The sequence below is a fragment of the Lutjanus erythropterus genome, chromosome 19 (assembly GCF_056507025.1).
Source record: "Lutjanus erythropterus isolate fLutEry1 chromosome 19, fLutEry1.hap2, whole genome shotgun sequence".
Taxonomy (NCBI): domain Eukaryota; kingdom Metazoa; phylum Chordata; class Actinopteri; order Lutjaniformes; family Lutjanidae; genus Lutjanus; species Lutjanus erythropterus.
In genome coordinates, this window is record NC_139335.1 from 22,888,090 (window position 1) to 22,900,643 (window position 12,554).

The 12,554-nt window shown below is 38.0% G+C and overlaps 1 protein-coding gene across 1 annotated transcript in view; it reads left to right on the plus strand.

The window, feature by feature from the left end:
- The first annotated feature begins 405 nt into the window (after positions 1 to 405).
- The window catches only part of card11 (caspase recruitment domain family, member 11), a 28,912-nt gene continuing 16,763 nt past the window's right edge, over positions 406 to 12,554 (plus strand). The window contains exons 1-4 of the mRNA XM_084744457.1: positions 406 to 721; positions 10,410 to 10,609; positions 10,767 to 10,904; positions 11,709 to 11,885. Of these exons, the coding sequence (XP_084600583.1) occupies positions 10,420 to 10,609; positions 10,767 to 10,904; positions 11,709 to 11,885 (505 nt within the window). The 5' untranslated portion in view covers positions 406 to 721; positions 10,410 to 10,419. The remainder of the gene's footprint in view (positions 722 to 10,409; positions 10,610 to 10,766; positions 10,905 to 11,708; positions 11,886 to 12,554) is intronic.

The following is a 12,554-nucleotide window of genomic DNA, read 5'->3' on the forward strand; positions in this document are numbered from 1 at the left end:
ACTGTGGAGAAAAGGTGAGGTTCACTTAGTTTTGCACAGAAACAGCTGGTAGAAATGTCCTTCAGAGGACAACTTTTTACAATTATACCTTAAGTACATTTCAGAGCCCGTACCTTTTCACTTTACCAAGTATACTTGAATACAGAAGTGTGTACTTTTGCCATCTCTGAATAACTGAGTACCTACTGACCAATTCTAAACTTAGAACAAGTCTCTATTTGACTGAATATATCCTGTAATATCCTTCAGCTCTTTCATCCTTGCACAGCCTATCTGATGACAGACAGCACAAAGAGAGACAGGTCACAAAGACTTTCTCAACTCTCTGCAGTCTGCTTGTTATTTCCCTCTGAGCTCACGCCTCCGTCTCTCTCTCTCTCTCTCTCTCTCTCTCTCTCTCTCTCTCTCTCTCTCTCTCTCTCTCTCTCTCTCTCTCTCTCTCTGTCTGCTTGTCTCTCTCTGTCTATTTCTCTCTCTCTGTCTTTATCTCAGGGCAGTGTTGCGGGGCCGCAGCTCCAAAGCGCTCCTCAGCTCCTTTAAAAGTTCTCTCTCTGTCTTGGATAAATGGAGACAACCTGAGCCCCTGGGATTTATGGTGAAACAACCGGTTTGGTGATTTAAAAAAAAGAAACAAAACAACAAAAAAACAAGCAGGCCACCACACCTTGACCAGGTTTAATTTCCCTTCCACTCTTGGGACTACTCATCCGCCACAGCTCAGGTAAGTAAAATAACTCTAATCATACTTCTCTGTCTTATGCACGCATTTAAGTGTTGATGCACCCAGAAACAATGAGGATAATTGTCAGATAAGACGCCGATCCGCTTTGTTAGCGTGCGACAGTTTGAATGGAAAAAACTGAGACGTGATATCACACCTCACATCACATCACCGCAGCGTTGAACGCCTGCGTGCTTCAGCTTCAGTGGTGTCATGATTTGAAAGACTTCAGCTCCGTCCTGTCCAAACGCAAGACGCACAAACCACTGGCTCTCAGATTTGGTTCCGGGGACCCCGGAGACGCGAGGCGCTCTGCCAGCGGGTCCGTGTTTCCAGATTCAGTTACTTAAAGCTGCTACAAGAACTTTAAAACTGTGCTGATTTTGGAGGCACATGTGCACAAAAGCAGAAGTGTTTCCAGCGCAATAAGCACAAGATACAGCGTCAAGAATAACATTTTTTAAATAAAAATCTCCCCCTGCTTCCTTTTAAGGGACTACTCACCGAACTGTATGGGTTAATGTAAACACAGGTTTGTTTCATCTGATTTCAAGGCAAATCCGACCCGGTGGCAGACATTAAGAACAGCTATTTAAAAAATAGTCTTCTCACGGATGGTCTCCTTTGCTAATACGTAGGTTATATAGAGGCATCAGTAATAAGCAAAGACTGTTTCATAACCTGTCAAAAACTCCTTATAGTAGCTTTAAATTATCAGGCTTTATAGTTTAAATTATAGTAAAAATGATCCAACCTTACAACTCTAACAATCAGATTCTACATTTTATTATATATGTATGTGCTAAAAAGAGAAACACATTCTCTTGATGTGTGTCCACGTGTGGTATGGGTATTCTATTTTGACACAGTGCAAATATTTTCAGTACATATCTAATATCGTGCTAATGTCTTCAAAGTCAGAGTTCATATGGGTGGTGTAAATGAAATCGCTTGAATTTTAATGCAGTGTTTTCAAGGTTTAAAAAGTTTTTGGATTTTGGATGAAGTGCCTTCATAATAAATGGCTGACTGAGTAGTAAGACATTTTCTGTAGAATTCTATCAAAATTTTAGTTGTTTATAGCACAATATTTAATGTGATGAGAAAGTTAAATTACCATTTTGAGTATGAGTATGAATATGCTGTATGGTGGAGAAACTTGCAAATGCACCTTGAAAAATCTTGAAAAGTGCTTGAATTTGACTTTGGAAAAGCTGCGGGAACCTTGACAACTAAGTAGAAATGTAAAAAAAAATAGTCAACTTTTCCAGGGATATACATGAGGGGGTCTTGGGAACATTTTCTATCTTGTAGGGGTCCTTGGTTCAGGAAAAAATTGAGAACCTCTGACCTAGACTTTCAGAAGAACTTTATTAACTGCATGTTTGTCCCTTTAAAGTCGCTCAAAGAACTGATTCATACAGTCTGCACAATGATGAAATCTTTTAATTAAGATTTGAGTAAGTCTGTCATGTGAATCAGTACTCTGTTTATCTAAATGTTGTTTAACAGCATATCCTGTGGTTAAAAAAAAACAATATTTCACCTTGTCTGACATCTTCTTGGCACGTAAATGAAGAAAGTTATCACCGTGGTAACACAATAGCTGAACTTTTGTCAAAATGTTTGGGATTCCAGCAGCAGGTGCAGGAGACAATGAGATCCAGTGAAGGAGGATCAGAGAGGCAGAGATACAGGAGGTCATGTACAGCGCTGTCAGTCTAATGTGATTGCAGTTTGCTCAGTCATTGCAATGCACTGATCTCAGCCTTTTAAATTTCATTGTTTTGCTGAAATATGTTTTAATACGACCTCTTATTGGGTTGGGTGAATCGAATTATAAATGTTATTTCTATACAATTAATGATCTTAATATTTTTAGGCTATGTCGCAACACACAATGAACATTTTGATATACATATTACCCCTAAAATAATCTCACATAGAATCTCAGTTAGTGCAAACATGTGATGATCTTTTCTTATCTTCTGGTGCACAGCTGTAGAACAAACTACACAGTAGAGCTGGGTGATACGTAGCAAATAAAATACAATATCACATGGTTTTTTTTAAACCAAATACCTCAATGTTGATGTAAAGACAAAACTATAGGAATGGCTGTTGATGCTTTCACAACATATTAGTAGTAAACATCAGTAATGTGGATGTAATGACTCAGTGGGTAAAGGCGAATAATAGAACAGCTGGAACAGTCTACTCAGAAAATTACAGCACTTTCCTGTAATGCAGCCTTTAAAATCAGGAAAAATCTATGTCATGTCATATCATGATATAACATTAACAAGAATCTAAGATGATATCTAGTCTCATATTACAATATTGATATAATATTGATATATTGGCCAGCCCTAACACATGACATGATATGTATGGCAATATGATTTATGAAATAGAAAGATCTAAATATACTATCTTCCATTCCACCTCCCACCCCTGTGCAGTAACTTTTCAAATGTGTGTCTGTGCTGCCTTAAAATGTTAAGTTGACTAAATTTGAAAAGGCAAATTCAGTTAATTTTGTAATGATTCAAAACACATAAGCTTTTCTACTCAAGTAAACTTGATATAAATTCATTTGTACTTGAGAAAATATGTTCATTAAGTTTAACATATTAAGTTGAACCAACAATTCTTAATTCATACTGAAGAACATACCCGTTGGAGCGACTTTGTTCCAGCATTGACACAAAGACAAGATGTGAAACAGCTCCAGATGAATTTATTCAATTTAAAATTGTTCTACCCCCATAAATGTTAGTGTAAGGGGATAGAAACTCAGCCCAGTACTAATCTTCATCATGATTTGCAGTGTTTTCATAATTGTGTATATGATATTAAAAATAAGCCATCGGTTCTTCATTTTTAAACTGTGCAAATCTGCACACGTGAGCCTGTAGAAATACTGCACCCTCTGTCTCTCTTCCCTCTGTCTGTGGACAGAGCTCACATATCAAATTCCCATAAGCTTCAGCCATTCTGCTGGACAATGGAGCCTTTATGATGGTTTGTACACCTGAACCAATCATATCTGCTTATCAGTCTGCAGCCAATCTCAGCCCAGAATGCTAACAGGAAGCCTGGTCACAGCTCCTATAGAATCACTGAGCCTTGACTCCCTGACACAGACTGTGTTTGAATTGTCTTGAACTGACTGAAGCTTACGAAGCTTACAAGAGCTCAAACACTATTATTGACCCTGAAAAACATAATTATTCACTGTGTGTGCCAGAGGAATGTGCAGGAACATTACACAATTTGATACTGGATTGCACTGCACTATAATCATAATTCAATCCCCTATAGTCTGTGGATCAGTGGCACACAGTTTGTGGGTGTGCAGAGTATAGCTGCTATGGTTGGCTGAGAGTTTAATAAATCTGGGTCATAATGAAGCTCATTTTGTGGAACAAGTTTGTCATTTCAAAGAAAACAGAAAACTGATGCCACACAGACCATTTTAGGTTCCTCGCACTGTGTTAAATTGACAGCAATCATCAGATGAAACAGAGCTGTCATAAAATATCTGTCTGTTATGTTTAAATGATGCAACAGCTGGATGAAAAGATATTTAGATTAGCTGCAGAAAATAATATCAGCATAATGGAAAATCAGTGAAAATCAATTTCCATTTCCACTGAACTATTTGCAAAACTGTATGCTTGTTCATCACTAACAGAGAGCCACAAACCTTTAAATCTACTTTAAAGTCTTCTTTAAAACTAAACCAACAGTATAAAAGTTACTGACTTGTTTTTATGAGTAAGTAATAAATAAATAGATAAATAATAAATATTAATATGTAGTGATTGTGGTGTATAAAAAGAATACATATGAAAGACCATGACATACATAAATACTTAATTGAATGCAGATGCTGTATGGGGATGAAAATCAAGGTGCAAGGCACCAGTGAGGCTAGCATATCATCATTTTATGTCTTTGTAGCAAAGAAATCTAAGTCCCTTTAAAGACAAGAAGCAAAATTACTTTAAAAATAGTGCCAGTGGGAAATGTTTGGGTTTCTCATACATAAATCCAAGTCCTGCCATACACAGTAAAAACAAAAAAGATGAGAAAACTCCAATTTACTTCAATAGACTTTTGAATTTTGAGCCCAACTCAAAAGGTTTACCAACTAATAATGTTTTATTGAGATATTTTACTTTTTTCTTTAGATAAACTTGAATAGTTGAGTTTTAGAAACCCAAAAACATTAGTTTGTCAAAAAAAACGTTGAGTAAACTTATTGACGTGAAAATTGATATTTTCATTTGCAACAATTAATCTTCAAGTACACAAATAATGATGAATCAGGTTCACAGCTCACTGAACATTGTTTTAAAAATCCAAATGTTTTGGGGGTTTCTAAAACTCAAAAGATTCAACTTCATCTAAAGAAGAAAAGTAAATTATCTCAAGAAAAGATTATACGCCAAACAAAAAGTATCTTGTTTGATTCAAACATGTATATTCAAAAGGATGAGAAAAATAAATGTTTGAAAATCTTTTTATATCTTAAGATTTTTCCTAATGTTTGCACAGTTTAGCAGCATCACTTAAAATGCTCATATGCACAGATTTGATTTGGGTGAGTGTATATGACCAAACTGAAAACCTTTAGGGGATTTATCAATATCTTTGTATTTCTAGAGCGTGGTCTCAACAAGCTAATGTAGATCAAAAGACAATTCCATATAGTCCAAGTTAATACTTGCATGTTTGTCATTATTATTGCTCCAATATATTGTACAGATATAAAGTCATATTTTCAGCACGTTACTGCTTTCCAGTAAATGTCAGTTACAGTTACAGAGGCTGATGTCTGATATCTGGAGGGGGATATTCAGACGCTAGACAGCATGAAAGCAAACTAAATTTCAGTTTGACAAACTGACCCCCAAGTGACCTTATCGATACTGTAGAGGACAGTAGTCAGTGTGCTGCTGACTGTACTCATTAGACATCATTATATCAAATGTAATGTGTTCATTGTGTTATGTATGGGGCTGCACTTAACAATTATTTTCATTATTAATTAACCTGCTGATGAAACTAATGATTAACTGATTGATAGTTTACTCTATAAAATGCAAAAAAAAAAAAAAAAAGAAGCTCATCACACTTTCCCAGAGGCCACAGTGATGTCATCACATTGCTTCTTTTATTCAACCAACAGCCCCAAAGCCCAGAACTGACAAAGAAAAGCAGCAAATCCTTACATTTAAAAAGCTGGAACCAGCCAATGTTTGATATTTTTGCTTGAAAATTTATTGAAATGATTAACTGATGATCAGAATTATTGGCAACCAATTTTCTTTCGATTGACTAATTGATTAATCTACTATGGAATATAAAATTAAACTTAAATTGTAATCATTTAATTTTCATTTCACTTTTTGGAGAATGTATAAATGTGCGAAAGTATTTCACCCTTAGTTTCATTTTAAATGGCACATGCAAATACACTGTATTACATGTTTGTGAACTTCTCACAACAAGATGCAAGATGTTTATTGTCACACTGGTTATACTAATACAATCATGTGAAAAACTTTGTCTGGGAAGCTCCATCAGAAAATAATAGTAATTTAAGCAATAAGAATAAAAAGAAAAACATACAATAACAGGACAAAATCTGCATTAATTAAATAAACTGTACAATAATGATATACAATACTGATGCATTTTCAGACATGGAATCAGCTAATTTAGATGTCATCATACCGTACATAATGCACTCACATGATATGTGAGATGAGGTCCTATGCTGACAAAATGGTGGTTGACAGCACTTATTTTGCACCGAATATAAATGTTAACCTGAAAACTAACTTGACTTCTCCAAAATGGAAATACAAGAGTTTGGCATATGAATTTCTACTTCTAAAAAGACTGATAATTAAGATAACTGAGAGCGATAAGAGAGCGATAGCGTCCTCAGTAGTAACCACGTAGCTGAGATGTATAAGCGACATAAAGGCAGAGAGCATGGTGGTGGTAAACAGTTCAAATACTGAGCAGGGAGTCCTGTGAGACAGTATGTAGGTGCGTTTGTTTGTGTCTGTCTCTTTTAGGCCTGCCGCAAAAAGTTGCTGAAAAAAAGGGGAAAATGCAATGTTTTAACACACACATACACACTGATCTAAAAAACCCAATCAGCTCCTCTGACCACATTACTATAAACAAAAGCGGCCGACCGACTGAGAGGACAAAAACAGCACACAGGAAGAGAGATACTACTCACATCTGGTTTGAAAAGGAGGAAGCAAGGATGAACTTTCTCGGTAATGAACTCCAAAATAAGAGAAGAGAGAAGAGGAAACATGTATGTGGTTACTGAAGGGGTCTGTGTGTGTGCATGTGTGTGCGCGCGTGCGTGTGTGTGTGTGTATCTGTGTGTGTTTTAAACGTGTGTCTGCATGCACTGTGTACCTCTGCATGAGTGCATGGGTGTGTGTTGGTGTGAGCGTTTGTGGTTTTATCATCTGCTCTGGCAGTATATACACACTAAATAATAGCTTCAAGTGTTGAGGGTGTGATATTTCTGTCTGCCTCAGACTGCATTCGAAAAGTATCTTATCATTGATTTTCTTCTGTGCCTGTTTGAGTGTCTAAATATCTGAAAATGCAATGAGACTATACAGCACAGAGAAAGTCACTTAAAGGAGCCAGATTTCAGTGACGATCAGAGTTATTATGCTGCAACTGCATCTTTTAATTTACCCACAGTGTGTGTTTGTGTGTGTGTGTGTGTATTGGTCTGCAGCATGAAGGCACAAGTTAAAATTGTCACATGCACGGTCCAGGTGACAGTTGTATGCAAAAGTGTGTGTTTACATGAGCAATGGTATCAGATAGGCTTGATTTGCCTAACTGAAGCCTGCAAGTCACAAAGCGGGATTGTAGGATAACACCCACTAGCCAGAGAGCATGCAAATCCCAGAGATGCATGGACAGTGTGTGTGTGTGTGCTTGTGTATGTGTGTGTGTGTGTGTGTGCGAAAGAGTGAAATGATAGAGAAAGGAAATCAAGTGGGAGGAAGATAAAAGGAGTAAAAAAATGTCTCTAGAAAAGTTTTTTAAGGAGAGGCAAATGGAAAGATGTCAGTTGGTTTATGTGTTTATAAAGGAAGCAGATGAAATGGAGAATATGTGGGACCTGTAACGTTCGAGCCACACTGACTGCATGTACCTGTGTGTTACCTAACACAAACAGCACTTCTGCTGCAGGGCTGCTACTGCCAGCCCCATGTTTCTACGCTGAGATTGCAAAGGAGCTGTGAAGAGAAGAAAAGAGCTGTAACCAGAAAGCAGTGCGATTTTTACCCCATCGTTCAAAGAGGGGGAAAGAGAGAACGAAAAAGAGATCGCACAGGAAAAATCCTGCCCATCACCTGATGTTGTTTTGATGTCTGTGACAATATATTCTACAGATATAGACACGGAAACTGTAGCGAGAGGTGTCATGTTGCTAAATTGATGTCAGTGACTGTCAACAGGCCATATTGCCTGACACGTGTGTGATTTGCGCCGTTCACGCCGGCTGTGTAGCTGCTCTTACCTGCTAATTGGCCCTTCCCTAAGCCCCTCCTGCGAACAGCAACTGTCCAATCAAAGAGGAGCAACCATAACTAGGCAGCTGCAGTATTTTAGCGATGCAGATTAATTTTTGTCTTTATCTGCCCTAATGTAAGCTGCAAACTTTAACATGTCAAGCTAATTAATGCTACCTTACTAGCTGCAGAAACGTTACCTCCAGTCAAACTTATTCGTTACCACAGCATCTGCGTTTGTTATGTGGGGTGTTTGAGGAAGAAGATGTGGGCTGGTGCAGAATCAAAGTGGGCCAATGACGATGCATCTTTTTGGCTTGCTCTCGTAGGTCTAAGCCGGGTTAGCTTAGCTCTTATCCCAGCTTTCCTTGTCTGGTTGGGTGACGTCTCTGTGGAATCAAAGACCACATGTTCCAACAGTTACTCCCAAGCAACAGGCATAGCAATCATATCTAAGAGGGCGGGGCTTAGCAAAGAGCCAATTATGGACGCTGAAATAAAGACCACCAGGTTCCACCACACACAAGCACTGCTCAAGCAGCCAGTGTGACCTGGACGTTAAATTTCATGAACCAGCGAGGTTCTTTTACATATGTGTATGCATGTGTCTCATCATATCAGTTTTAAATAAAAAGTTATGTTGTAATGGATATTTATTTATTCAACCACAACATATCACTGTTCATAGTGATCATGTTCTATTATTTGTTCAGTTTATATATTCATTCATTTATACATACCTATTCCATCCACAGTAGCCTACTGTACCTCATAGGGATCTACCCACCGAATGCACACATAACGTTCCTATACAATTCCTAGAACATTCCGTCCAGGCTTCTACTTGGTAAACCTCCACAACATTTTAAGAATGTTGCGCAGATGTTTCTGTTTAAAGAAACATTCCCAAAACTTTCTAATAACCGCATGAAGTAATATTTTTGGGGTAAATTTTTTTTTTAACGTTCCCCTAAGGTTCCCTGCTGGTAGATGGTTTTGTTTAAAGAAACGTTCCCAAAATGTTCAAGTTACCTTCCTGGTCATTCAACTAACCTTCCCAGAATGCAAGTTTTATGTCAGAAAAACTTGTCGTTTTAATATCTAGGGAATGTAATGCAGGAACGTCATCTGAATACCTGCAGTGTACATTTAAATGGACATTTTCACCCTGCACTTCACCATGAAACCTTCTCATTTATGAAAGAAAGACCAAGAGAGACATCACAGTGCTTTTTGCAGATACATCAGTATCTGTGTGTATGTTGGTGGACGTTGCAGTGCAGAAAGACCAAACTAACATGAACATGAACACACATCTTGTACTGCACTTTTGCTTATTGTATGAGCAACCAAATAAAGCTGCAGTAGATAATTAGTAGCTCATTACTTGCTCTGCTGCAGCACATATTCTTCAATACCACTACCAACATGCTGCCCATGAAATGTCGGCGACAGTGCGAATTGATTCACGTTCTCTGTGTAACACTGCTTCTCTGGCAGCCTGCCAGCTGCTGTCAAACAAACAGACATTTTAAAGAGATATAATAACCATCATTAATAAATGGTAAATGATAGTTGATTTAAGTTTAGTTAATAGTATTTCACCGTTAACAAACAATAGTAGAAATAAAAATAGTATTTGTTAATGATTACCAAATGATTGATTGCCAAAGTTCCTTACTTTCATTATAAATATTCACTGTGGCATTAATGAAAACTGCATTAAAAACTGAGTCTGCTTTCCTTTGAAGCAGGAAGAGAAAAAGTCCTCAGATGTAGCATGATTAAAAAAAAGAGCAGTTATCTGTAATATTGTGTTTCAGGGCCAATCTTTTGATCTGGTTCGTCTTCCTCAGTGTTGCAGGCAATTAACCACAAATAAAGTAAGACAACACAGTGTCAGCTTATTGTGTTTAAATATTACACATGAGAAAGCCATCCAATCCAAATCCAGTTAACATTAATACACTTTATACTGTAAGTGCTGCAGCCCTGTGTAGACACACGCACGTACAATTGTAGTTCTTATCTCCCTTGCATCGCCCTTCTTTGTTTCAGCTATGTAAAATGACATTGCCTGGCCAATAGCCCCTGGTGGTTTTACTATTTTTCAGTGTGCCTGAGATGGAGAACGGGACATCTGAAGATGTGGAGGCAATGTGGGAGAAGGTCGAGTGCAAAAGGTATGAGCTGTGTCGCACCATCTCTCCTTCAAAGCTCACCCCTTACCTCCGCCAGTGCAAAGTCCTGGATGAACAGGATGAGGATGAGGTCCTCAACTCCATGCTGCTTGTCTCCAAAGCAAACCGCACAAGTAGGTAGAGATTTTTCTCACCTGAGGCTATAAACCAATTAACGTTTTGATTCACTGTGTGCCCAATAATTTTCTTCCTCTTAACCTGAGAGTGTGCGCTGTGAAAGCAGGTGCTTTTGTCGTTCAGATTTAAGCATGTTAATCACTTCTCTGTCAGGCCGTCTACTTGACATCCTCCACACTAAAGCAGAGCGGGGCTATGTGGCATTTCTGGAGAGTCTGGAGTTTTACTACCCTGACCTGTACAAGCTGGTTACAGGAAAGGATCCCACACGACGCTTTTCCACCATCGTAGGTGAGACTCACACCTTTAAATTCCGACAAAGGCACATATATGCATGGACGCACAGCTTCTACTCACACTTTCCTCATATTGTATTACTAACAGCCACCAATATCATATGCTTCAATGTCTTTATGTTCTATTTGCATTAAACTGACATAAGCTGACAATTAAGAGACATAAAGTGAAGAAAAAGTTTGAACGTTATAGGCAATCTTGAATTCTTGATTGTTAAAAAAAAGAAAGAAATTACACTATAAAAACCAGTTGAGAAAACTTCACTTTTTTTCTAGTTTAAAGTCAAACTCAAACAGTTATGTTTTGAAATAAACTTAAACAAGTTGTGCTGACGTATAACCTTTTGTTCTCTGTAAAAACTTTTTGTGTTAGAAAACCAAACATTCTGTATTACCATTAACCATCATTCATTTGTTCTTTAAATAATTTACTGCATTTTTGAAAGAGATTTTTTTCATTCTAAAACTCAAAGATTTAAGGTTTTATCAAGAGGAAACTTTTTTAGTGTATTTGATTCAAAATTCAAAGACAGTTGCCTTGAAATTAATAGTTTTTTACATTTTTATACAGTGTAGGATTGTGGTTATACAGCTGGTTTTGTAGCTCTGTTCAGGGAGTAACAGTCGTATCAGTGACACAGTCTAGTCCTACAATGCTTTTCATAGGTCCTGTTCTGCTGGTTTAGGTTACAATCAGAGATTAATCCAAATTAGCTCACAGTGCAATGCTGTTACACTACGGACAGTAGATGATATGTCGCATATACCCTATACTATCCTGTCTGTTTCCTCACTGCAGTGGAGGAGGGTCACGAGGGTCTGACCCAGTTCCTGATGAACGAAGTGGTGAAGCTGCAGCAGCAGTCCAAAGTCAAGACCCTGCAACATGTTGAGCTCAGCAGGAAGAACTGCACCCTGGAGGACGAGCAGAAGAAGCTACGGCTGGCCAATCAGGAGCTTCAGGCCTTCCAACAAAGTAAAAATACACGCTATTATTGGAGATATTATCTCGTCATAACATGCAAGATAAAATGGTAAAATCACTAATCATAGATACCGAAACTGCCCACCACAAAGGCTCGGTTTACCCTGCTTGGTGCACCACTGTTGGGTTTATTAAGACTATGGCTGTGTTGCCAGTCACTTTGCTTTTATATTGAAGTCTATTCATGACACTGGGACACTGTGGCGTTTCTTATCATGTCCCACACAGCTGCATACACACATAGCACATTCACATTTAAACAAATACTAAAAATAATTTGAGATACTATTCAGGCCAGGTCAGCTCACGTCTCTTTGGCAGCCTTATATGGACTCCAGAATAAATATGGACTCTAGAATAAAGACTCTCTCTCTCTCTCTCTCATATATGTATATGTGTGTATATATTTTTTAACGTGTGTTTGAGCTGTAAGTTGAAGATGACCAAAATAAACATAACCACTCGAATGAGGAAGACACAGTCAGCATGGCAAATTTCCTTGTCAGGGTGAATTTGCAGAATTTTACTGCAGGCTTGAAGGCAGGGAAGTCAAGGGTGTGACAAGCTAACGAGAGGTAACCAGCAAATCTTTCAGCAGCTGTTGAGCTTGTTAGCTTAACAGGCAGGTGATATGTGATTGGCTGGTGTGATTAACACCAA